This window comes from Ruditapes philippinarum, unplaced genomic scaffold, assembly GCF_026571515.1.
Source record: "Ruditapes philippinarum isolate M1 unplaced genomic scaffold, ASM2657151v2 ctg8836_1_1_1_1, whole genome shotgun sequence".
Taxonomy (NCBI): Eukaryota; Metazoa; Mollusca; class Bivalvia; order Venerida; family Veneridae; genus Ruditapes; species Ruditapes philippinarum.
Window position 1 is genome coordinate 44,339 of NW_026855894.1, and position 24,822 is coordinate 69,160.

At 31.0% G+C, this 24,822-nt stretch overlaps 2 protein-coding genes across 2 annotated transcripts; both read left to right on the forward strand.

Moving 5' to 3' along the window:
* Positions 1-307: 307 nt before the first annotated feature.
* On the forward strand, positions 308-8,140 carry LOC132744741 (uncharacterized). The gene is made up of 6 exons (XM_060733521.1): positions 308-341; positions 2,849-3,055; positions 3,752-3,967; positions 6,527-6,679; positions 7,237-7,356; positions 7,911-8,140. Exons 1-6 carry the CDS (start codon positions 308-310, stop codon positions 8,138-8,140), a joined length of 960 nt encoding a protein of 319 aa, XP_060589504.1.
* A 440-nt stretch (positions 8,141-8,580) lies between these two features.
* On the forward strand, positions 8,581-23,731 carry LOC132744742 (uncharacterized). The gene is made up of 13 exons (XM_060733522.1): positions 8,581-8,928; positions 9,851-10,040; positions 10,316-10,531; positions 11,176-11,337; positions 11,574-11,693; positions 12,025-12,222; positions 12,559-12,707; positions 18,245-18,434; positions 18,765-18,980; positions 19,240-19,395; positions 19,891-20,028; positions 20,400-20,520; positions 21,317-23,731. Exons 1-13 carry the CDS (start codon positions 8,794-8,796, stop codon positions 21,579-21,581), a joined length of 2,256 nt encoding a protein of 751 aa, XP_060589505.1. The 5' UTR covers positions 8,581-8,793; the 3' UTR covers positions 21,582-23,731.
* The last annotated feature ends 1,091 nt before the right edge of the window (positions 23,732-24,822 follow it).

Consider the following 24,822-nt stretch of genomic DNA (forward strand, 5'->3'; position numbering starts at 1 on the left):
AATTCAATTCATGAAGTTGAAATATTGAATTCGTGAAGCATAAATCCTTTTCTTTTATGTCGCAATATTTCATGACATGTCACCTAGCTTCAGTAGTTTTTTCTTACTATTATTTCCTTTCTTGATTATACATCAATAACAACATGACTTATTTATTACTCACCTGAAATAATTTATGCATCTCTTTGGTCCATATGGGAATTAAAGAGACACGGGCTATAAGAGTGGGGTGTCAAAAAATGGGAGAAGGGGGTCGTTAAAGACAATTAAATAAGGTAGACATCACAAAAAGTAAACATACAGACATATGAAGGAACACAGTGGGGTACCGCCTTGGAATGGTCAGTGGTAGTTACACCACTGGTGAGTTTAAACCGGTTTATAGGCGCGCCAAACCTCACCCATATTCCACACAAGGAAGCACATACAACCTGTACGTTGTCATAATTTTAAAAAGAAAGCTGCTGACTACATGTGTACTATAATGTGTCATTTTCTGTTTGAATCTACACAAGAAAGCTTTTCAGATTACATATTTAACAGCACTTTAATATTTATCGCCGATAATAACATAACATCAAAAACTTAACAATGTAAACTTAATCTGTCTGATTGGGTGATCACTGGTAGTACTGGAACAAGGTTAACTTTTGGCTTCCTCCCACGTGACAAAGTTATTTTATCAGCTTTTTTCGTTTAGTTTAACCCCTGCTGGAGACCTAGACTTTTTAAAAGTAAAATCCCGTATACTATTAAATTATATAGGACAATGTTTTACAGCAGCCTTACGGAGCTCAACATACTCTTTTGTGAGTATAGATGTAAATAGAAGGAAAAAAATGGTAAATATTAAGACTGCATCTCCTGAAAACGGATATAAGGAACAGGACGCGAGCGTGAATTGGTTGCAACCTTTCAAGTGAGCAAAATGGTTGCAAAATTGACAAAAAAGCACCCGAGTCATACACATTCATTATAACGTCCGTCCGAACTTTGTCCAGGTAAGTGGGTTTGTATGTTTTTGAATATGTCCATTTTAACTGAAGTATCCTTTCATAACTTTTCATTTCTGATTCATGCTGCTATATAAATCCTTATGTAGTTTCATTTGCCATATGACATCTACTGGTTTTATATAACCCTACAAATAATAAAAATAACAACAACAACAACAACAACAATAATAATAATAATAATCAATTTTTTATAATAATAATAATAATAATGATTGTAAAAAAAAAGAGAGATAATAAATAATCAAGTTCAAATTATACTAGACTTCACCTGGAATATGATCATTCATTAAAATAAATGTGAGAAGACTAGCTATTACTCCCTAATTCTTCAAATTAAGGTAGCAAGATAGTTTTATAGCAAAGCAACACAGTTATAGAATATATGATCAGACCAATGCAACACGAGGAGTGCAAATTAAGTTAATGAACAGATAACCCGGGGTACTATGATATCACGATACTTAACGTTTATCGGAAATATTAAAATTCAAAAATCAAAGATGACTGAAATTTTCCTCTACCTAATAAGTGGTCTAAAACTGTTTGTCAAAAATTTCTTTCAAAAGATCCAATTTAAATGTTATTTTCTAAACTATTTACATTGTCTACCATTTTGGGTGATTTCAGAGGAGATTACTACGGTATTATTTTCATCCCCAAAAATGCTACAGTTGAAGTATAAATGGATCAAAATCTTCAAATTAAGTAGTGAAAAACTTCTAACAGCTAACATGCTATCACATTCAAACTATAGGAACAGACAATATGTAAGTATATGGGATTATAACATATTTTAATTGACTGTGTAAAAACAATAAGGGTGAATTGTAGTCAAATATGAAGATTTTTTAAAATAGTTTTCTTACCACGAATATAGTCATTATTCACAAAATTAAATTTATTGGCAGATGTTATGCAATTTAGTGTGACAGTTTAGAAAATTAAACATATAATCCAGTGTTTTCCTTACAGGCGCAGACCATGTAAATACTGTGATATCATAGAATCCGTAATATTATAAGAACTGAGTATAGATAGTGTATTTTCTAAAAATAGGAACAGCTAAAGTATTTGTACTGAATGAACATTCAAACACGACATACCTTGTTTTATACACCCACTCTAAAGTAAACCAGGACACTTCAACGGATTTGCGCAGTTTCTATAATTTCAATAGTCACACAATGTCAGTTGTTTCAGTTAATACAATAGAATAGAAATACTATACTTAGTAGATAAAGCTGTCGAAAAAAAAATAGTTAAAAAGCGAACTTAGTCATGCCGTTCCCCAAAATAGATTTCATGATAGATGAATCTCAAAGAGGAACTTACCTTAGTTTCGTTTAGTATACCTGTTTTTTTTTTCATTTTTCGTTTAAACACTGTAAAGGAAAATGTTGATTGTACTGTTAATAAATTTATTATTTTTTCAATATACAGGTATGTCCTTTTTTCTTGCCATTTAGCTTGCTTTAATATCAGGATGTTCTTCTTGTTTTAAATAAAAAAATGACTAATTAATACGATGCCTTTTCAGCATTATAACTTGTAAGACTGTTTAGTCTGTTGCCAAAAAAATTGTCAAAATAGCTGAAGAAGAGGTTATTTTTTCATACTGATTTGCTTACGAAACGCTCAGCATGAGTATGGTCATTTTGTATATACACATCCATACTATGTAATCTATTAACGAAAACAATGATATATAACAATTTAAATGTACTAATGCAATGCTATTATACCACTGTAAAATATCTGTATGTTCATTATATAGACATAACATATATATTGTGATGAAAATCATAAAATAATAATAGAATTGTCTTTTACAGAGTTGGTATCATTTAACAATCCAGGAACACAGTACCTAAATGAAAATGACGACGGTTCAATGTATTTGTGGAGTATTTCTGCCACGTGTTACCCCTCTTCTAATACATATATTCTTGGATTTAAGACTGGAACAGATTCTCATACTGTAGCATGTGAGACATGTACAGTTTCTTCTAATACAGCAACAGGACTTCTCTACCTGTCAGGTAAACAGTTTATTTGTTTACAGCTTAGCAGTTTAATAACAGATATACAATACATATTTAATATACCATATTATGTACATATCTTAAAAATCAAACACGAAAACGTTTAGTATTGACCTAATTTAAAGATAAAATTTTGATGGATTCAATAATAATAAATTAAAAAACATTTTGGGAGACAGTAATACTACTGCGTTTAGTAGAAACATCAGCACAAATTTGTTAGGCATTCACGAGTTCTACATCATGAATTCACGATTTCAACTTGAATTCACATATCAATTACACGAATTCACGATTTCAACTTCATCAATTTACAATAGAACCACCGAGGTTCTGTAAGCTAGCTGGATAGCTTTCCCATATGAGAGAATTCAAAGTCCTGTCGGGATTCAAAGCCACAGCGGTGAGGGGCAAGTGATTTGAAGTCAACGAAGTCAACCACTCGGTCGCGGACGCCCCAGATGGAGGACAAGCAATTCTTGTTTATTAATATTATGTACAAATGCATTTGCGAGTCGTGGGAAAAATGCATTTGCCAATGTTGTAATCATTTGAACGCTAGTTAACACAGCGTGTTTATTTGATATTTTATCTGAGCTAAAAGAGAAAAACATATTTTACATACATACATACATACATACATACATACATACTTTATTACTAGTATCCTATTTTTTAATAATTTGTTAAAAGGGCACACAGTGTACAAATCAGCATGTTCGGCAACAAGCTGTGGTAGTTGTCCATCATGTACAGCGTGTTCTACCAGCAACGGGTGTATGACTGCAACCATTTACAGTATTACTATACAGTGTTACACAACCTCATATGATAACAATGACTCTGGAACATCTACTCTTACCGTTAGTGCTGCAGCAGAAACACCGACATTGACAATTAGCCTTCCAGGTATGATAGAAAACAATGACTGTCCTTTGAATACTATCACACTCTTTGATATGTTTCTCTTTATTTTATTTCTACTTATTAATTTGAAGTTGTTAATATTGACCCGAATATTATATACAAATGTTAAACGTTTTATGCATTACAAATATAGTATAACAAGTATAATTAGAAAGATGCAATTAAAAACCATTAAATGATTCAAATAGGGCAACAGCAGAGGTTTTTTAATGAATAATAAAAAAGCTCTATTCAAAGGGAATACCGATTTATCGACTATAAGAATCGAGGGAAAAAAAAGAAAAGTAGGTTTGCAATTTACATTACATTTGCGAAATTGCGAAAACCTCTTTAATTGCTTATCAGTAAGTTTATAATATGTAGATGTTGTGTAAACTTTGTTTGATACAACATCAACGTGTTGTATATTGCAAAATGGCATCGGTAGAAAATAAAAAAAATTAAACAAAACAGTAAATAACACACTACAATTCTTTTTCATGCTTTCAGTAGATAGGGAAATTACGAAAGACCGGTGATGACATTTCAACTTAAAGTTTTCACGAGGTTTACTTCATGAATTCACGATTTCAACTTCGTGAATTCACGATTTTAACAATGACTAGGTCTAACATATTTAATTAAAAGGCTATGTGACCCAATCGAACTTTTCATAAATACACGCCTTAAAGGAATTTCATTATAAATAGTTACACCAGCAAAATACAACAAAGAATGACAAATTGAAATGTAATTTATTGGAACTTTACTTAAATCATATCCGATTTGGCTATATATATATATATATATATTAGCTTGTTTATAGAATACTCAATGCAATGAACAGTATCAACACATAATTTCCCATTTTTTTTATCCTTGTTATTTTTATAATACATGTATACATCAATAAAAAAGATTTTAATGTAAGAACATGTCCATTCCTTTCTGTAATACTATAGATAGCGTAACAATTCATCGAAAAGTCGTAATCTATTAAAACTGTACCAATGTTAAAAATGTCTCGGACATTTCAAAGCTAAGAATCGAATACATGTATTTCAAACATCTTAGGTGATTTCTATGCATTGACACATACAAAATAAAAATATCTTTGTATTATGCTGTTTATTATGTTATTAAACGAAATTAACACCTCAAAAATACAAAACAAACATACTTCAATAAATTGTTTTGACAGATTAAGCATCGTTTAAAATACAACTACATGTACATAAACATGTAAGACTATATTTATTCATCAAACTTCTTCCATGGAAGTCTCGAGCATTTCAAAATGAACTTTCTCATTTAAAACGAACACTGTTTGCTATGAAAACAAGATTCACTCATAACTTTGTCACTTTTAGAAATTTTGAACATGCGCTTAGACTTTCCAGTGGCTTTTGGCTTTTCAACATTTCAGAAAACATCTGTATTCTTAACCCATAGGTTATCATCACTTGAGGGCCATTGAAAGAAGTATTTCTTGGGCTCCATAAATGAAATTTCAACCTCGCCATCACTGTCGTCTTTATCAATTACGCTTCCAATATACCATATCTTGTTATACACTGCGGCTACATAATCTCCACAAGAGAATGTAGTTAATGATACCTGTGTATTAGGATTTCCAGATAGATATTTTGAATGAAGATTTTCTAGGTAGGCAATGAGAACTCGCGTCTGCTTTACTTCTTCTCCGATTTTCTTCTTGTCTGCTTTGCCTGGTTGTGAACGACCATTGTCGTCATGTTCAAGAAAGGCAATAACGTTTTCTTCGTATTTGCGTTTGAAGGTTTGTTTTGACTGACAAAGTTTTGATTTTTCTTTCCCATGCATGTATCGGGACATAGTGTTTCTATCATTCATCTGTTGAATACAGAGTATTCTGATATAAACTATCTACGTGTATGGAGAAAACATAATGATAATGCACTAATTTGTGGAAAAGAATGGGTACTCCGCGTCATCTGTCAGAATATGCATTTTATTCCATGCATCATCATGAAAATATGCTATCATGATTACATTACATAATGATATAAACACATATAATTTAAACATCTCTGAGAAAATTAATGTAATAGTTAAACTACGCCGATCGCGATGAAAATATGATGCCACTGGTCCTTACGTTATGAAATATGCCATCGATGGCATCGTACTTGCTTCAGAGGAATAAAATACGGTACAATCAAAATATTTTTTTTTTGCATTGTAAATTTTTCATACGATTTGCTATTCGTTACATCTACAGCGTGAGATTTGTAAGACCCGTACAAATATAAGATCGGAATGTTCGCAAAGACGATAGAAACAGATATTTTTATTACGCTCATCCAAGGATATTTACTGCTGAATTGTATTATTATTTACCAATCTGGAAAGGAAAGCGAGCGAGCAACACAATAATAATTTCTTTCATATATCTGTGTATTTTTATGATATTTATATAAACTATTATGGTATATTTGTCGTTTCATGCACCAATTTTGCTTATAATTATATTACAATAAGCATTTATGTAATTAGTTTAATGAATTATATTCTTCCAATTAGGTTCAGTAAATGCAGACAACATCATGAGTGTTGGAACTGTTTTAGCGACTGCAGCTAAATCAAGTGGTCCAGCAGTTGTACAGTACACCAAGTCTTCGTCTGTTGCTAATTCATACTTGCTAGGGACATCAAATATGTTTGATCTGAATACAGGTATGTTAATTGTTTATTTGCAATGTGTGACTACGCTTTATTAGCAGCATTTATGTAAAGGATTTGTGTTGCATGAATTTGAGCACAATTTTCAATGCTCAAGTGATTTAAAAATCTGAAGAAACAACCGTTAAGAGCCTAGTCTATTCACGGATATGCAGGCTGGGAAAAACAAATTACTTTTTTTTGTTTTCAGCATGTACGTTACTCAGTTCCAATAAAGGTGCTACTTTTTAACATTTCATTAATGCATTAAATTAAAACGTTTGCATGTGTATGACTTCATTCCAGTAAGAGTTATTAAATTGTCAACCAAAGGAGATTTTAAAACTTAAGGAATTGTTTTCCTTTCCTTTTTACCTATTCATTTTACATATTATATACACTAGGAAGGAATAAACTTTCCTAACAAGTTGTCTTTCACTGTAAACAATCACTTTCATATCACATTATTTTTACGGAGTTCGGCCCGTGGTATTATATCGCAAAAAATTGAACTGCAGTACTAGAAATAAATGATATATTAATTTACTGACTGATTTACATAATTATTTCAGGCAACGGTCAAGTATATGTGAGAACAAATCCTGATGTAGAATACGATTATACGTACACTATTGGAGTATGTATACACAGTCGACGCCAACAGTCGTGTGAAAATATGACAATTAACTTTGGTATGTAATGCCATCTCTTACAGTAGGAATAGAAACTTTGAAGTGAATAAAATAAGTAACGAAAATGAAAAGATATTAAGCTACGTTGAATTCGGTACAGTTTCCCAGTTTGAGGCATGTATGAGCGATATGTAATGAACATCTCAAAGAAGAATATGTAAACCCTACATTATATTTTGTCTGTGACGAACAACAGTTCTACTAATAGCCATATTTCCTCTTAGGAGCCGCTTCTTTAATACTTATTTTATTTCATTTTATTCTCGCCTGCTTTTTTTGGAAACACAATTTACAAATTAGAATCATGCAAATATTCTCTGACCATAATCACATTTTGCTTTAAAACTTCACAAATTTTAACTGATAATCATGAACGCGTTAATGTATTAACAGAAGGTAGAATAATGTTTTATTTGAATAACACCATTGTAAATATAGCGCCATCTTACTTTAGAGTTGAGCTATAATAAACAATTTTCATGAATTTTGAAAGGAAATTAATCTTTTATTTCCATTATTAAGTTTAATTATTTCATCTAGACTTTTCTTTCCAGACGGTTGTTTTCAAACACCAAATTGTCGAGATCAGAGCGATACCACCAGCTTTAGTGATCAATTCCAAGCCGGCGGTACCTTGTTTACAATGACATACGACAATCCGTCGGCTCATTTCTCGTTCATCAGTTCAACATGGCAGAATCTTAACTTTGTTATAACATCGTCTACACTTAATTTGGCATCACTAAACCTAACTACGGGTAAACAAAATAAATTTAAAACATAAACATTTCCGTCATACTGGTTCCTCTTTGCTCAACACTAAAATATACCAAAAGAAATCGTATTTTATTTCGTACTTGCTATATGTACACATCAATTTAGATAGAGGATGTTTCAATCAAACAGAAATCGGGAAATAAAATCATCTTTGATAATCAATGTTGAATGTCATCACCTCATTTTATTCAGTTGTCTTTCATGTTAAATTTACAAGATAATTAATCAAACTGCAGTTCAAAAACTTCCATATAAAGTCATTTGAGGTCATTAAGCAACACCCAATATTCATGTCATTTCAAATATTAGTCCAATAATGTTTCAATAGAAGCAACACTTCAAAGTTAACACATCAAGTTTTTTAAGTCATTATTATTTTTAGGGTTAGATGACCAAATCAATTACCAATAATATGTTAAATTATGCAAAAATTACCGGGTCTTTACTCAATTAGCAGGTTTCAAATACAGAATAAAACGAACGATTCTTTTGCCTATGATATGTAAACCGCTACATGGTTTTCGAATATTCATACAATTCTAAACTCTTGATGTCTCTTTCTTAAATTTGACTTCCTGAAACTAAGTTAGCGAATAACTGTTATATTATATTTAGTAACATTATCATGCTTTCTTTATACCTCAAGGTGTCCTTTCAACAATGGGAAATGTTACAGTATGGCCGAATTACCCTTACTCCACACATATCATTGTAGTTACAGTGAGTAATCCTGGACATTCGTGTTCCTATACCGCAACATGCACAATAAGCATGCGGTTCTCCTTCACCAACTGGGTAAGAACGTAGGAAGTTTAATCCTGATCTGTGCTTACAATTTTCAAATTTGTTAATGTTTGTCTTTTGCTCAAATCTTGTAAATTCTTAAACAACTTATTCCATTATTTTATTCCAATATTTAGTCAGTGGATCAGATAACTTATCGGTAATGTCATTGTCAACAATAAAGAATATTTGACTGTGTTTATTAAGTATGTCGATATCTCTAAAATCAGCCGTCCAATACATTTTGATGTGGGTTGATATGCGAATGTATTGATTACTGTTAATTGAGTATCGCTCAAGCCGGTGCTAGGGGGTGTGAGGTATGTTGCACTTATTCATTATCCCTCATGTACAGACTCAATCAAACCGAGTTTGCAATTCTCTTGTAATTTTGTTGTGATTAATGCTTCCGAGGAATCACTCTGTTTCCAGATTTTGATATTGATGCTGTAATGGCACACATATGTCCTATACATATTTCGTGAGGTACGATATCTGACTATTGTGACAACTAAAACTAATCATGTTTCAAATATGTAGGTCCCCACTGGACTCTTTTGTTCCGTATCTCACATAACTATGTCCCAGAGTACATTGCCAAAACACACACAAAAAAACCGAACCAAACAAAACAAAAACACTATAAAATATCATAATGATAATATCAAGTGTAACATGGATACAATTTAAGTTTAAACTTGTAAACATATCTGTCTAAAGAAACTTGATATTCTTTTGGTTTACGACATTGTGTTGTTGAATTTCAACAAGTAGCTCAAATATCAGATTAATCGAACATATTTTGTAATTTATTTCTGTTATCTAATTAACCCAATACTCTTTACCTTTCATGTTACGGTTTGATTTAATCGAGATACGTTTGTACAATTTGTTATGTTATAAATATTTCCAATGATTCCTGAACCTTTTTTAGCCTATCAGAATTGCAAGTCTGCCTTCAAGCACAAATATTCATGAGGATACTGATGCACGTACTCTCGTTCACGGTATAATCACCTTTGATTACAACAATCCGGACCATGACAACGTCACGTGTGTTGTTGTCAACAATGAAGAACCAACCCTTCTTGAATTAACCCATAACGGCAACTTCAGTTATAACTGTAAGTTCTTTTACGACCATACAGTTAAGAATGCAGTTATAAAATGCAATGCCAAGTATAGTTTTATCTTAGTTTACTTATTCATTCTTAAAAGGAAATGTTTGTGAAACGCATAAGTTAACTAAGTTAACTAAGTATTTGCCAAAGTGACTATATTTACATACTTTGCAACTTGTTTCAAGATGTAGAAAACATTCAATACTGATTTATCTTTTTAACAGAACTTACTGTCTAATTCAATGACGTCTTCATGAAAAATGCTATATTTGTTTTAGCTTGGTTCATATATAAGAAACGATGTCAAAACACTGGTTGCGGATACATCAATGCTAACTTTCTCTGTGACGAAGGATTTGCCTGTTTGAACAATGACCTTGACAACGAGTATACAATGACGATCAAGTGCAGCGATGCGTATGGTTCAGACGACACGGAAACGTTCACTTTAAAAGTAACTGAGAATCAACCACCCGTGTTCACAAATACTCCAAGTAAGTTTTTATACATTTGTTTTGGAAAACACCATTATCATTTTACACCAAAACGATTATTCTGCTATTAATAAATTCTACTCGTTTTTGCTAGCTTAGTTGTAAAAAAGGCAATAAGTGAACAAGACAACGTGAAATATGTCAAATAATCTTTGATGATGAATTGTAATTAATTTGTTAACGAGTTGTTTCCTATCCTGTCGAAGCTTTTACCTTTTTACATACTAGATGATTGTTTTTAGTCTTAAATGTATCGTATAAAAGAATGTTTGGAATATGTTTATGGAGAATATGGAACCAGTCAATGTCATGCAACAAGAATTTGCTATGTGATTGTATAGGGCTTATATGTTTCAACAATCATTATATCGTTAACCATCCACAAATGTCAAGAAATCTTATTTGTTTCCATTATTGTTTTTCAAATTCATTTTGTTAACGTGCAATGTTATTTAACCTATTATACATTCATTTTTGTGTGACTTATAATATGGTATACAGTCACGTTTTAACATTCCTTTCAACACAGTCTATCAAATAGTAAAATGCAAATTAATCCATCTTATCTTTTGATAATTCGGCATTTAATGAAATGTTTGATTTATAATATCGATATATATAAAGAAATAAATTTTGTTTTATAGCAACGATAACGATAAACATTGACAATATACCGATAGCGCATTTAGAAAACATATTTTCTATCTACTACACGGACGCTGAAAGTGAAACACTGGACTATAACTACACCATATCACCAATTACACCATCATTGTTTGCTTTTGATAGCCGTGGAAACTATAACAGTAAGTCACAATTCATTTGTAACCTTTTGATTAAATGATATGTGAACACAAATAATAAACATGATTGGTACTTATTTTACTGTAAAGTCATTTGGAGTTGGGTTGTTTGCATTTACCAGTTTATTCACCTTTCCAGCCATCTTCCTATTTATGCTTTTGACTAAACACATGTTTAAAGCGTATGTTATGACAATGGTTTAATTCAAAGCGCTGTATATTTTACTTTTATTTTATAGATACACCAGCAAATGTTACAATTGCCAGTTTTCAATCGGATCCTGTCAATGCCACGTTTTCTGTTACTTTCTGTGGAACAGAAAGGCGTAATATAGTTTGTTCTTCCTTCACGATAAAAGGTATCACTTAAATATATTTCTGTTTATTTGAAAAGAGGTAACTATCAAAAACAATGAATACAAAAACTTTAAGTTGCAAAACGTCAGTTAAAAACCAATGAATTTACATTATATTTGAGAGTGTTGCTCGCAAACAGCAACATTTTTGTTCGTTAAAAGCCTGTTGCAGCACCTGCAAGACAATTGATTGCAAAATTAATCATAAACGACTAAGAATATAAGTAACCATTGTTTTTATCCTTCACATTCAATTGTATACGTTTAATTTTTAAATTAATGTTTTATTCGAAACATATTTTTCATTAATGGCATGCCTTTGATCTTATAACAGTGGGATGTTTCCAGACACTAAATTGTCATGATCAGACAGGTAACTTTAGTGATCAACATGTTAAAGGTGAAACACTTTTTACAGTCACTTATGACGACCCATTTGACAATTTCACTTCAATGCACACATCCTGGCGAAATTTGTCTTTCGACATTGTGTCCTCAACACTAGCTGATGTTTCAATTGATACGAAATCAGGTTTGAATTTGTTTTGAAATTCTCAGAAATATGTTTAATGTGCTATCATGTCATACTTCTTACGCAGAGACTGTTCTTTGCATTTTCTTAAAATGTGTAAAAAAAAGAAATGACACTCAGAATAACTTCTCGAATTTTATCGGATTTTCGACATGATCAGCTTTAAATGTATTTAAATAGACGCATATGTATAACTTATCACCCACATCATACTAAAGAATAAAGTACATGTATATTTTGCGTTTGCCAATGAATTGAGGCTGGAAACTTTTCTAAGATGGATAAATTATTTCAAACATTTATACCTTTGTAAACACACATATTTTATCTCTCCAGGTATCATATCAACTTCAAGAAATATAACAGTGTGGCCGGAATATCCGTATACCACTCGTACAATAGTTGTCAGAGTAAGCAATATGGATAATACCTGCTCCTACACCGCATCATGTACAATGACAATGAACGTGTACTTTACAAATTGGGTATATTTTTTAAAACATTTTTACTGCTCGGTCATATAGCAAAATATAAGCACCCCATTGCTTTTGGGAAATGAATGAAAAGATAACGCTATCACAGTTCTACATTCAGCCCATCAGAATAACGTTTTCTGCTACGAAAACAATCTGGCAATAGATAACATCATGATAAATGTAATTATTTAAATGTTTTGTTAGTATAAAGTGTTACTTAGAAGAAAGGTTGTATAAGGTGAATTATATATCATTATTCTATAAGATGGGTGCGTTAAATCATAGTATTACGTATACTTATGAAATGTATCAGACTTGGTGATTACGTGACTTTAGATTTATGGTAACATGGCGTCATCGCTAATTGTATATCATTTAGAAAGCATAAAGGGAGAAGTACACGAGCCACATTTGAAAGTTATATACCATTGGAATCTGCAAATATTATTGCTTGGAATATTGTATATCTTCAAGCGGTGAAACAATGTTATCGTAAATAAATGCCCCTTCTCAATGACAGTTCAATGTATCCTACGTCAGACAGTAGAATTAACTGGCATTTTTGTGCTTTTAAATATTTACATTTCAACTGCGTAAAAACAATTTTACTGTTTGTTATGAGTTCTAAATTTCATTTTCTTTATTTAAATTTCAACTTTATTTAACTTGGATTTTCATGAATTTCTAGTTGTTTTATGATTTGAAATTATGTAGTTATTTTGTTTTGGAAATAAATAATAGACGTTTTTTTGTGACAAGGATATAAATACAGTCGGACCCTGGTTATTCGACAACCTTTTATTCGAATACCCGGCATTATCCTAAGTAAGTCGGAGGTCCTGTTTTTATCTACAGTCCAACCCCGTTTATTCAAAGTGCCTGGGACTGAATATTTACTTCGAATAATCGATGGGTTCGAATAATTGAAATCGAAATATTGTGATAGACGAAAACTACTCCACTTTGACCAATCATCGCAAAACTACCGTTTACAACACACTTGCTTCCTGTAATCAATTGAGAAAAATAAATATTTAAGAAAAGATGCGTACAATTCTAGGTTTAGTTTATTTCAAATTTGCATTCAGGCCACCGGCCCATACACATGTATACATGAAATATATATATATATATAAACACAATAGCATAATGACATGACAGCTAGTTAGGATAATATAACATCGCATAATATACAGATTTACATAGAGTTGTATAAAGTACAATGACATGTTGTCAGAGCAGCATTTTAGCCAATTTTCACAAAACATATACATGTAATTATGTAATAAGATTTAGCAACTGACATAAAGACATTTAAGATAAAGATTCATTTCGCAGTTTAAATGCATAATATAAAAACATTGATAAGTTTCGTATTGTCTTTACACTTTTGCATGACATTAATAAGTTAAATTTATGATTATTTGGATGTTCCCAATACTTATTTGGTATAAATTGTTGACGTAGATTATTATATAAAGGACATTTTAACAGAAAATGAAATTCACATTCAATTTCATATGGACAGTGTATACAAAAACGGATTTCCCTTGGAATACCAATATGTCTTCCTTTCTCTATCATCAATTGATGAGAAGATGACCTAAAAGCAGCAAGACTACTCCTAAATTTCAATATATCTATACAGTCCAGATATTTTTCAAAATTAATATTACATTTAAAATTTTCTATAGAATACTAGCTTTCTGTTTTCTAAACACTCACTGTTCCAATTTTTGCATGTACTGATCTTTTAATCTATTTACATAAAGGGTTAGGAATAAGTTTGCATTTTCAACCTTTTGTTGTTCCCAAAATATAGCCAAAACCATTTTTATAGAGATTTAATCGTAGAGTTGTCACCCCAATTTTTATAACCTAGTTCATCTAATCGTTTAAGCATAAAATAACTTTTTTTTAACATATCTCTCATCATCCATATATAAAATCCGAATCCAAAATTTAATACATCTTTTTGTTGCATATATATACATTGGGTATCTTCCACAATCTCCCATTACAACTGCATTACACGACTTTAAAGAAATATTCATAAATCTCTTACATGCATATATTTGAACACGTTCTATACAATCCCTAACTTCAAGTCCCCATAATTCTGACCCATATAACAAAACAGGACATATTTTTGAGTCAAAAATTTTGAAATAAGATTTACCTGACATGGTAAAAGATTATACATATTTTTTAAAAGGATAACTAATACTTTTTTTTGCTTTTATAGCTAAATTTTCAGACATTTTATACAATGATAATTTACTTGTGAAATTTAAAACCCACATAGGTAAAGGCATTTACTGTTTCAATAAGGTTATCATTATAAAACCATTTTTCTCGTTTAGATAGGTGACCTCCGTTTTTAAAAACAACAATTTTTCGTTTTTTTCAAACATTTACATTAAGTTTCCATTCTAAACAATATTTTTGAAGACCGTTAAGTTGATTTTGTAAACCTACGATGGTATCTGAAATCAAACCTACATCATCTGCAAACATTAAAAGAAAAATTTCAATATCTCCAGGTGATAACTGCACACCATGAGTAGCATTTTGTCTCAAAAAAGACTCCAAATCATTAATAAAATAAGCAAAACAAAATTGGACTGAGCTTACATCCTTGTCTTAAACCTAGAGGGCATTCAAAGCAATCAGTTAAATTATTATTACTACTTTTGACACATGCTTTTACTGATTTATATATACTCTGTATAGCAAAAAGTAATTTACCTTTAAAACCATGTTGGTACAATGCATTATAAAGCTTTGGTCTATTTACAGAATCAAATGCCTTCTTGAAATCTATAAAGGCTACATAAACCTTTTTACCTTTCATACCTAAATATTTACTCACTATTGAATATAATACAAAACCGTTATCAATGGTCGAATATCCACTACGAAAACCTGATTGGGCTTCAGTAATTTTATGTAGAGCCTCAGAGTAAAAAGTTACACGTGTTGTTAATATACTAATATATAGCTTACTAAAAATATCTAAAAGAGCAATACCTCTGTAATTATCTGGATTGTTAATTTTTCCTTTTTTATTAAAGAGGAACTATAACTTCTTCTGACCAATTTGAAGGAAATTCACCTGATGTGTAAAGCCGGTTAAATAGCTTCCTAATATAAGGTAGTAAAATGTGTATACCAAAAATAAAATGTTCTGCTACCAAATTACCTGAAGAAGATTTTTTAGGATTTATATTTTTTCAAAGCCTCAAGAATTTCATCATCAGTTATGTCACTATTAAACAAGCTGTCATCAATATCATCTAATATAAGGTTATCAGGTACATTTACATCATCATCAACACTAGTTTCAGTATTACTATTGAACACCTGTTTGAAATGTTCATACCATTGATCAGATGTAATATCTGGATGACACTTTACACTATTTGTCATTCTGTTAAGATTTCTCCAAAATAGTTTGGAATCTCGAACAGTTGATTCCAGTTTTCTTAAACAAGCCTCATTATAACTTTTCTTTTTTAATCTACATGTATTTTTATAATTTTTCTTACTTTCAAGGTAATTGTCAAGATCAAAAATGCTCCTACTTTCACGGAATTTTCTTAAACATTTATTACAGTTTACCTTTAAAACCTTGCATTCTTTGTCGTACCAACACTGTTTATTGAAATTATTCATAGGTTTTCTTTTGTATTTTTTGAAAGGGTCACTACATGATAGAATTGCATTTTCAAAACTATTAATAATATCATCAATATTGGAAAGGTTATCATCAATTTGCCTATCTATTACATCAAAAATTCCTTCTGTAGCCTTTTCTAATAAAAGAGATTCAAACACATTACAATTGTCCTTGTTAATACAAAATGTAAAATTTTCAGATTTAGAATTATTTCTTATATTACGGCTTAATGACACTTTGTTAACAGATGTATCGTTATCTAGTGCTAAACAAACTGGTAAATGATCACTTTCGGACCTATTTTCAACAGTAAGATTAAAAATTCTTTCAAAAATGTTTCTGCTACTAATAAAATAATCTATAACACTGCGTAAAAATTATTGTATTGACATTGAAGACATAAATACTTGCATTTTATTTCCATTATGTATCGTTTCGTTTCGCGCAAAGCCTTGATAATGGCCGTGTCGTCACTACAGTATTCACAGCTAAACTCTGGTGTTTTCGATTAGGATAATTTAAGGCTCTCATGTAGCGTTGCAATTAATGAAAAAAATGTTTTGCATGTTTTGACAAATTCACATATTCGGATTGTATAAAAATTATTGCTGACATCTTCAACAAAATCGGACACGGTGCATAGCTTTTCATTTTCGGTTAAAGTTGATTAAAGAACACACAAAGAGTTATTATCATGATTGTCTAATTACACGCATGTCTGTGGATATTTTTCACAAGTCGACTGGTCAGCGAGTGGATCTGCGCCAATTAGTCTGGCTTCGAATAATACTTAGGCTGGCTTCGAATAATAGGTGTGAAATTCTTTCATAATTGTATAGTCGGGACCGAAATTTTACTTCGAAAAATAGGAGGTATTCGGATAATGCATTTCGAATAATACGCTCGTATTTATATTGTTTTATATAGAGATAAAAACGGGACCGCCGATCTACTTTGGATAATGCCGGGTATTCGAATAAAGGGTTGTCGAATAACCGGGGTCGGACTGTATATGTAAATCAATTCAAATACGAACGTATTATTCGAAATGCATTATCCGAATACCTCTTTATTTTACAAAGTAAAATTTCAGTCCCCATTACACAATTATGAAAGAATTTCACACCTATTATTCGAAGCCAGATTAATTGGCGCAGACCCACCCGCTGACCGTTCGACTTGTGAAACATTTCCACCAGTCGTGTATTTAAATACGCTTTGTGTGTTCTTTAATCAACTTTAATTACCGACTATTAAATTATGCACTGTGTCCGATGTTGTTATTGTTGTTGCTCGAAGGTGACAGCAATGATTTCCACGAATACTCTACAGTATATAATTATGTATTTGTCAAAACACCAAAAAGATTTTTCTCGGCCATTATCTAGGCTTTGTACCTTTTTTGTCTATTAAGACAACATTCTTGTAATTAAATGGAACATTTTAGCCCTTTGCCTGCTGGCGGCGACTGAATCTACCCACTTGACCATTGCAAAGCATGATAAGCCTGCGCAACCTCTACTTGGTCAATACATATTTTAAAATTTTCTACCGATTTTCAGATTGAAAATGGACAAGTTCATTTATTAAATGTGGCGTGTTAAGCGTTAAATACAAAATTACTTGCATCACTATTAAAAATGGAAGCGGTAAAATAGTTCTGATAAAAATAAACATAATCAATATAATTTACATAAAAGTTCTGGTATCATTCAAACATTCATGCAACATTTTAAAGTTTCAAAAAGCCTCTGTATGTAGCGATTTCGATAATTATGATTTGAAACAAGCATTGGCTAAAGTAAATATGACATGTTATTGAATCTTATTTAAAACATGTATAAATTATCTATATGTTTTATAACAGCCTCTCCGAATTTTAAGTTTACCGACGTCTTTTATTGTGAATGAGGATCAAGATTCCAGACTCAAAATGCATAAAATCATTCTAGAAGACCAAAATAAGCCTGAACAGGACAATGTTACATGCAGTGTTGTAGACAACAACGACGAATCGCTATTGGAACTGTATCACAACGAAGGCTATAGGAAAGACTGTAAGAATTATAAATGGCATTTTCCTATATTCATTCATTAGCTTAAAGAGGCATATACGAGGGTTGTTCGGGAAGTTCTGAAAATTTTGTCATATCTCCTATATTTTTTGTTTCTAAGACGTTATATTTTGCACATACTAAGATTAGCATATCACGGAACTATTCCTAAAAATTGAATAGAATCAGACAAAAATAGCCGGAAATAGCAGTAACCATACCAACACTATAACGCCGTACATTTTATTGTTTTTGTCACTAAATGTTAAAATACAAAACATACTGTATGGAAAGGCGTTAATATTGATCAGATATAATTCTTTCTTTCTTTAGCATGGTTCATTTACAAGAAAAGCTGTCAAATGCCAGGTTGCGGTTACCTGAAGGATAACTTTATTTGCCAAAAAGACTCAGGCTGTATGAATTATGCCACAGCAAGTCATTACTCAATAACCATTCGTTGTAGTGACGCATATGGTTCAAGTGATGTGGGGACGTTTACTTTAAACATAACGGCAAATGAGCCACCGATATTCACCAATACACCAAGTACCACTTTTTTACCTTGAAAATGAAAAAAGAAAACAAAGTAACAAGCAACGGAGTTGTATTAGTTAAATAACTTACTTGTTAAACGTTTGATAAATTCAAATGTTAGATGTCAATAACAATAAAGATGTCCTTTTTTCTTAAAAAATACCCAACTTATTCATTGATCAAATTTCCGAAATGTCTTTTTACATCTGATCCTAAACTTTCTTTAACAAGTCTTTAATTTGAAATACAGTATGTTACCTTTGTTTTACAGCCTCAAAAACAATCGGCACTGACGAAATAGAATATTTTGACATCGTGTTTGCAATATATTACTCTGATGCTGAAAATGAAGATTTAGACTATAACTTCACTGTTACTCCGGAAGAACCTTCAATTTTTGCATATGACACACATGGGAATTTTAACAGTAAGATTGTATCCAAAACAATTGTAATGCAATACAAAACAAAGTTTATATAAATAATTTTTAAAGCGGTACTCTCCTTTAAATACATGTTATTGTGTTGTTAAACTTAAACATAACACAATTGAATGCAAATGTATGTTTTAAAGTAAAAATGGACATCGATATAATTGATGGAATATTGCTGAAAACGTTAGAGTTATGTTTACCGTTCGTAAACAAAGTAAACCTTTGTCTAAACTTATACTAACATCATGGTTTTAACATATGTTACCAAAGCAGAGCATAATGGACGTACAAGTATTGATAATTTTGATAATGAGAACTTCAAGCCGACCAGATCACTTATGTATGAGATCAAGCCTAAATTATATGCAAACAAGTAGAGTCGTCTAATGAGAGACTGGAAATCAAGCACGAATCAAAGAAAACGTTATAAATCTTATAAAACTTTATGAACGCACCATGGTGCCACTTACAGAAAATATTTCATTACAGATAACCCTGCAAAGATAACATTCAAGTACACCGAATTAGAAACTACTGCATTGAATGGATCTTATGAAGTGCGCTTTTGTGGAAGTGACAGGCGAAATATAGTCTGCTCATTCTTAATGATAAACATTTCATTACCAGGTAATTTTTCCGTTTCTCTGTTTTCAATGTTCAAATAAGCAAAATATCAAGTACTATCGGTCTCAAAACAATTTTGCATTTTAATAAATACAAAAGTAGTAATTGAACTTAACAACTTGGATTTTCTTAAACGATACATGCATTTTGTTTGTCAATCAATACAGAATGACTTTGTTCAACGAAATTAAATACAATATGATATTTAGCAGAAACAGATTAATGATAATGATAGATATAAACTTATTTACCATATTCAGTTCATAATCGAAACGGTTCCACTTTTTTGTTATAAACTAAAATGTGATAATAGATAACATCGATGCCTTTACTAAATATTTATATTTGTGATTGTTTTTCATTTTTATATTCAGCTGAAGACAAACACTTTCCTACAGTCGAACTCATATCAGGCCTCGCCGTCGCTGCTCTAATTTTAACCATTTGTGCAATATGTTTTTATAAAATTAAAATGAGAAATCAAATCACCGAAAGGTAAGTGATAAAACCTTGCTTTGTCAAAATTTGATAATTTTAAAGCAATGATTTTTTCCATGAATTTCAACCTGTATAAATCAAATACATGTACTTCACTACAACCTTTATATGTTTGAATATAAATTGAAAAAAAAAGCAACAATACTATGCATACACTGTAAGGTTTCTTTGTTTAAAAGTTTCTAAAACATTTTTGTTTTTATTTAGTTGAAGTCATCATAAAACGTACTAGCAAATATGTGCACACAAAAATTATATTCCGTTATATATTGTTTTATGTAACAATATAGTGTAGTGTGTTAATAAAATAAATGAAAAGGATACACTGAATCTGAGAATGTTGGAGCTTCAATTTCTTTCAGATAACAGCGTTACTTTACTACTAGTTTTGCACAATTGTTTCCTATTATTTTAAATTACATTTAAAGTCAGCAATAAAGAAGAAATATTGAAGAATCATTAATATACTATATCAATAAAAACGTTGATAAATTTATAAAAAAAAGAGAGCGATAAAAATGAAAACGAAAACAACATCAAAAAGTATTTCTCTTGTTTTCTATGGTGAATTAAAATGGCTTGCAATTTTATTTTTGTTTCTAAAATTTTATTTAATTCCCAAGTCTTTATGAAACTGATACACTTTCAAGAACGTAAAGGGTCAGCTTTGATTGACTGATTGAAAGGTCACGGGAATGTGTTCTCCTATAGGTGTTTGTCAGATCCTTACGTGTAACGTGACTTAAGAGCTTATTTGATGAGATGGAAATAATGTTGTTGATATCAATCTTAGGAATCACTTGAACGGCGAGATAGAAATAGTAAATCAGTACGAAGACTTGCAAACCTATAGCAACCCTGAAGCTATTTATGATGAAACACACTTCCAAGAAACAGAGGTTGATATTGATGCCGCAATGGGTAGAGGAATAAATGGACATTTGGATATCGGGAGTGAAACTCACACGGCAGATGAGAGTGAAGCAGAAACACAAGACGTGGCAACAAATGAATATCTAAATACAAGCATAACTGGTAACAATTTAGCACAAAATTAATCAACAAGAGAAGATAGTGACGTAAGTGACTTAACAGGAATATATTTACCATGAAAATTAGCACCAATCTCGGGACATGCTGTTTTAATTAATTAATGCGAAAAAAAATGTAAATACAGCGGATAGACACAGTTTAGAAATCACTGCTGAAAGGAAAGAAACCCGTTGAGATTATATTTTTAGGACTTTTTGCATGGTTAAATTTTAAGTACTTATCTAAACGAATGAAAAGAGCATCGTGTATTTAGTGTCATAATATTTCATGCACTTATATAAGTAGTCATGTAATGCTTTTGCTAAACTTATGATAATATTTTTCTCTTACATATAACTATCATTTTTTGTATTTGTTAAAATGACACTTTGCTCATTGTTTCGTTTTCAAGTTGATCTAAATTAGCTACATAATTATACACCAGTGTACTAGTAAATGACAAATAAATGATAATTACAACTGTTTAGGAACACCAGTTAAATAAAAATAGCATGATATGTTACAATCTGTTAGTAAATACCATAAACAAACCATGAAAACCTTTATATGTTAACACAGGTACAGTAATAAACGTAAATTGCGTGCGCTTAGCTCCAATCAACCGGAAGAGTACTGGCATTACTTAAACACGGCCATAATAGATGAAAATCAGGCATCATTTCAGTCTTGTCTCAAAAATTTTCACAAATATTTTGAGATATGTGAATCAAATATAAACTTTCAAAAAACTGAGGTTGTTGTCTGCGGGACAAATAAACCCAAGTCATACACTTCCAATATAAATGATCAATTAATCGAAAATGTAAAATGGAATATGAGTATCTAGGTGTTATTTTCTCTAGCTCTTGTTCCTTTCTTGCTTGTAGGAAAAACTTTTCACAGGCAAACAAAGCCATGAATGTTTTATATATGAGAATAAAAAACCTTGACCTCTTAAACTTACAAATAAAGTTATTCGACCATACAGTGCTTCCCATTCTTACATACGGAAGTGAAATATGGGGGTTTGAAAATTGAAATATCATAGAACAAGTTCATTCCAATTGTTTACGCAAGATTACATGTTATATGCTGAACTTGAGCGCTATTCCATTGAAATAAACATTAAATCAGTCCAAAGAATCAAAGATTTCATAGATATGTTACAAGTATATGATACAATCTTACCAAAACTTTAAATTGATTAACTTTGTTAAAAGTATACTTAATTCAACAGGTAATTCTATTTTGTGGTTAAATGAAAATAATATCCAAGCTAAATGTATTAACAAATTGGTAAATAAACAAACATAAATCGGCCAATATAAACAAGAATGGTTCTCACAACTAGAAAACTCGCAAAAAGATAACTCTATGGTATGTTTAAAAACTGTTTTAATGTAGAGTACTATTAAAGTATTCTCCCCCACCCATTAAGTTATCTCTTTTGCATTTCCGAACTGCTAACCATCGTTTCCAGTGGTTACGAGTCGTTGGAATCAGTCTTTAAAACCGCATGAGCAAAGACAGTGCCAGAAATGTAACTTGGGGGACATTGGCGATGAGATGCATTATCTGTTAACATGTCTTTTTTCAGAACTAAAGATAGACAGCTAATACCAGAGAGATTCTGCACTAGACCAAATATACTAAACTTTAAGGAACTGCTTAACACAAATGATAGCCAGACCCTAACAAACCTTAGCTTATATGTTAAATTTGTCATGAAACAATTTACAATTGATAACAATCAGATTGACTGATTTATTTTACATACCTGTTAATACTTACTATTCCAATCTTAACTTAATTCTTTACTTTTCGTTTTGTGTTTGTTATTCTGTTTTTGATGTTGTTGTTTTTTTAAACATCTGCATTCATTGTCATTACACTCACGCAATTGTGAATAGCCTGTCTCAATGGAAGTTTACAACCGACGAATCAAACGTTCTATTTATAGATAAGTCACGGAAACCCCGTGCTACAATGTTATTATTAAAAATTTTGTTTTTAATAAAATTATTGGTTACTTTATTCAATGTTTGACTATTGTAAATTCACTGACTTTTTATTGTTGTTAGCTTATTAAGAACTCAAATCATGTTGGGTTTTTTACCGCTTTTAAATAAATACTTCAAATATTGTCCGCTTTCCCCATCGAATAAAAAACACTTAAATCCAAAACATAATTAATTAAAATATTTTTATCATGTTGTTACCCATATTAAATATCTATGCTACTCTTCGTTCACATGTTATTTTTTGATACATGTAAATTGTGTATTATGTAATCTGTTACAATATCAAAATAAAAATATTTGTATTGCATTTTATTGTATTGATAATATGTAAAAACTGTTTAAAATTTTAAAAGAAATGCAACACTTTATTTTATTAAATACGCGTTTCCGATACATTTAAATGATATTTATGACTATATTAATGATTTCCGTATGCCACATGGGATAATGAATATTCATTAACATCAAAATATGTGTTAAAAACAAATAGGTAATACCCAATACACTTAGCATATATTGAAATACAACAAAAACTCAGGTTTACATTTACTAAATTTATTCCAATTCTCGTAGTTTGGTGATAGGATGGAATGATTTTGGCCGCAACATGTAAAAAATTTCAGTCAGTAGAAATGAGGCCTATCAGTAATTTCCATTAATTACTAGCAACAAATAGAGACAATTTGTATAGCAACCAACAAATAGCAACCAGTATGTAGCAACCAGATAACATAGTATGTAGCAACCAATATTTTAGCAACCCGATAATGTGTTATTCTAGCTATTTAGAGGATGCGCGGGTCACTGCGGACAGAACATCCTACCTCTGTATTTTACAGCGAGTTTAGCAAGTAAGCAATCTAATTGTTTACTCTAGTAAACGCTACATAGTTAGACATTGTTTCTATGTGCTGGTTTTGGCAGTTATCAACCTCCAACTTCATAGAATACAAGAAACTTGTAGTTTGTTTACCAGAATTGACCTCCGAAAGACTAGATTTCCTAGAATTTACGAGAAGGTGCGACAAAACAGTAAAGGTAGTCATGACTACAAATATAATGTTTCATATAACTTTAAAGTTCATTTCATTATACAGCAACTATTAAACATTTCAATTTTAAGAATCTAATCTATTGCCACCTTTTTGTTGCTGTAAGGGAGTTTAGTTAGACCTCATTGACCGAACATGTAGCAAGAAATTCTCTGAAATATAGATAACTCGGCAGCAGAATCAAATAAAATGAT

Coding starts and splice junctions, on each gene's coding strand:
- LOC132744741 (XM_060733521.1), top strand. CDS start 308: ATGAAGGAACACAGTGGGGTACCGCCTTGGAATG. Junction 3,968..6,526: donor ATTGACAATTAGCCTTCCAG/GTATGATAGAAA, acceptor TCTTCCAATTAG/GTTCAGTAAATGCAGACAAC. Junction 7,357..7,910: donor AAATATGACAATTAACTTTG/GTATGTAATGCC, acceptor TTTTCTTTCCAG/ACGGTTGTTTTCAAACACCA.
- LOC132744742 (XM_060733522.1), top strand. CDS start 8,794: ATGGGAAATGTTACAGTATGGCCGAATTACCCTTACTCCACACATATC. Junction 12,223..12,558: donor TTCAATTGATACGAAATCAG/GTTTGAATTTGT, acceptor TTATCTCTCCAG/GTATCATATCAACTTCAAGA. Junction 19,396..19,890: donor CACACATGGGAATTTTAACA/GTAAGATTGTAT, acceptor ATTTCATTACAG/ATAACCCTGCAAAGATAACA.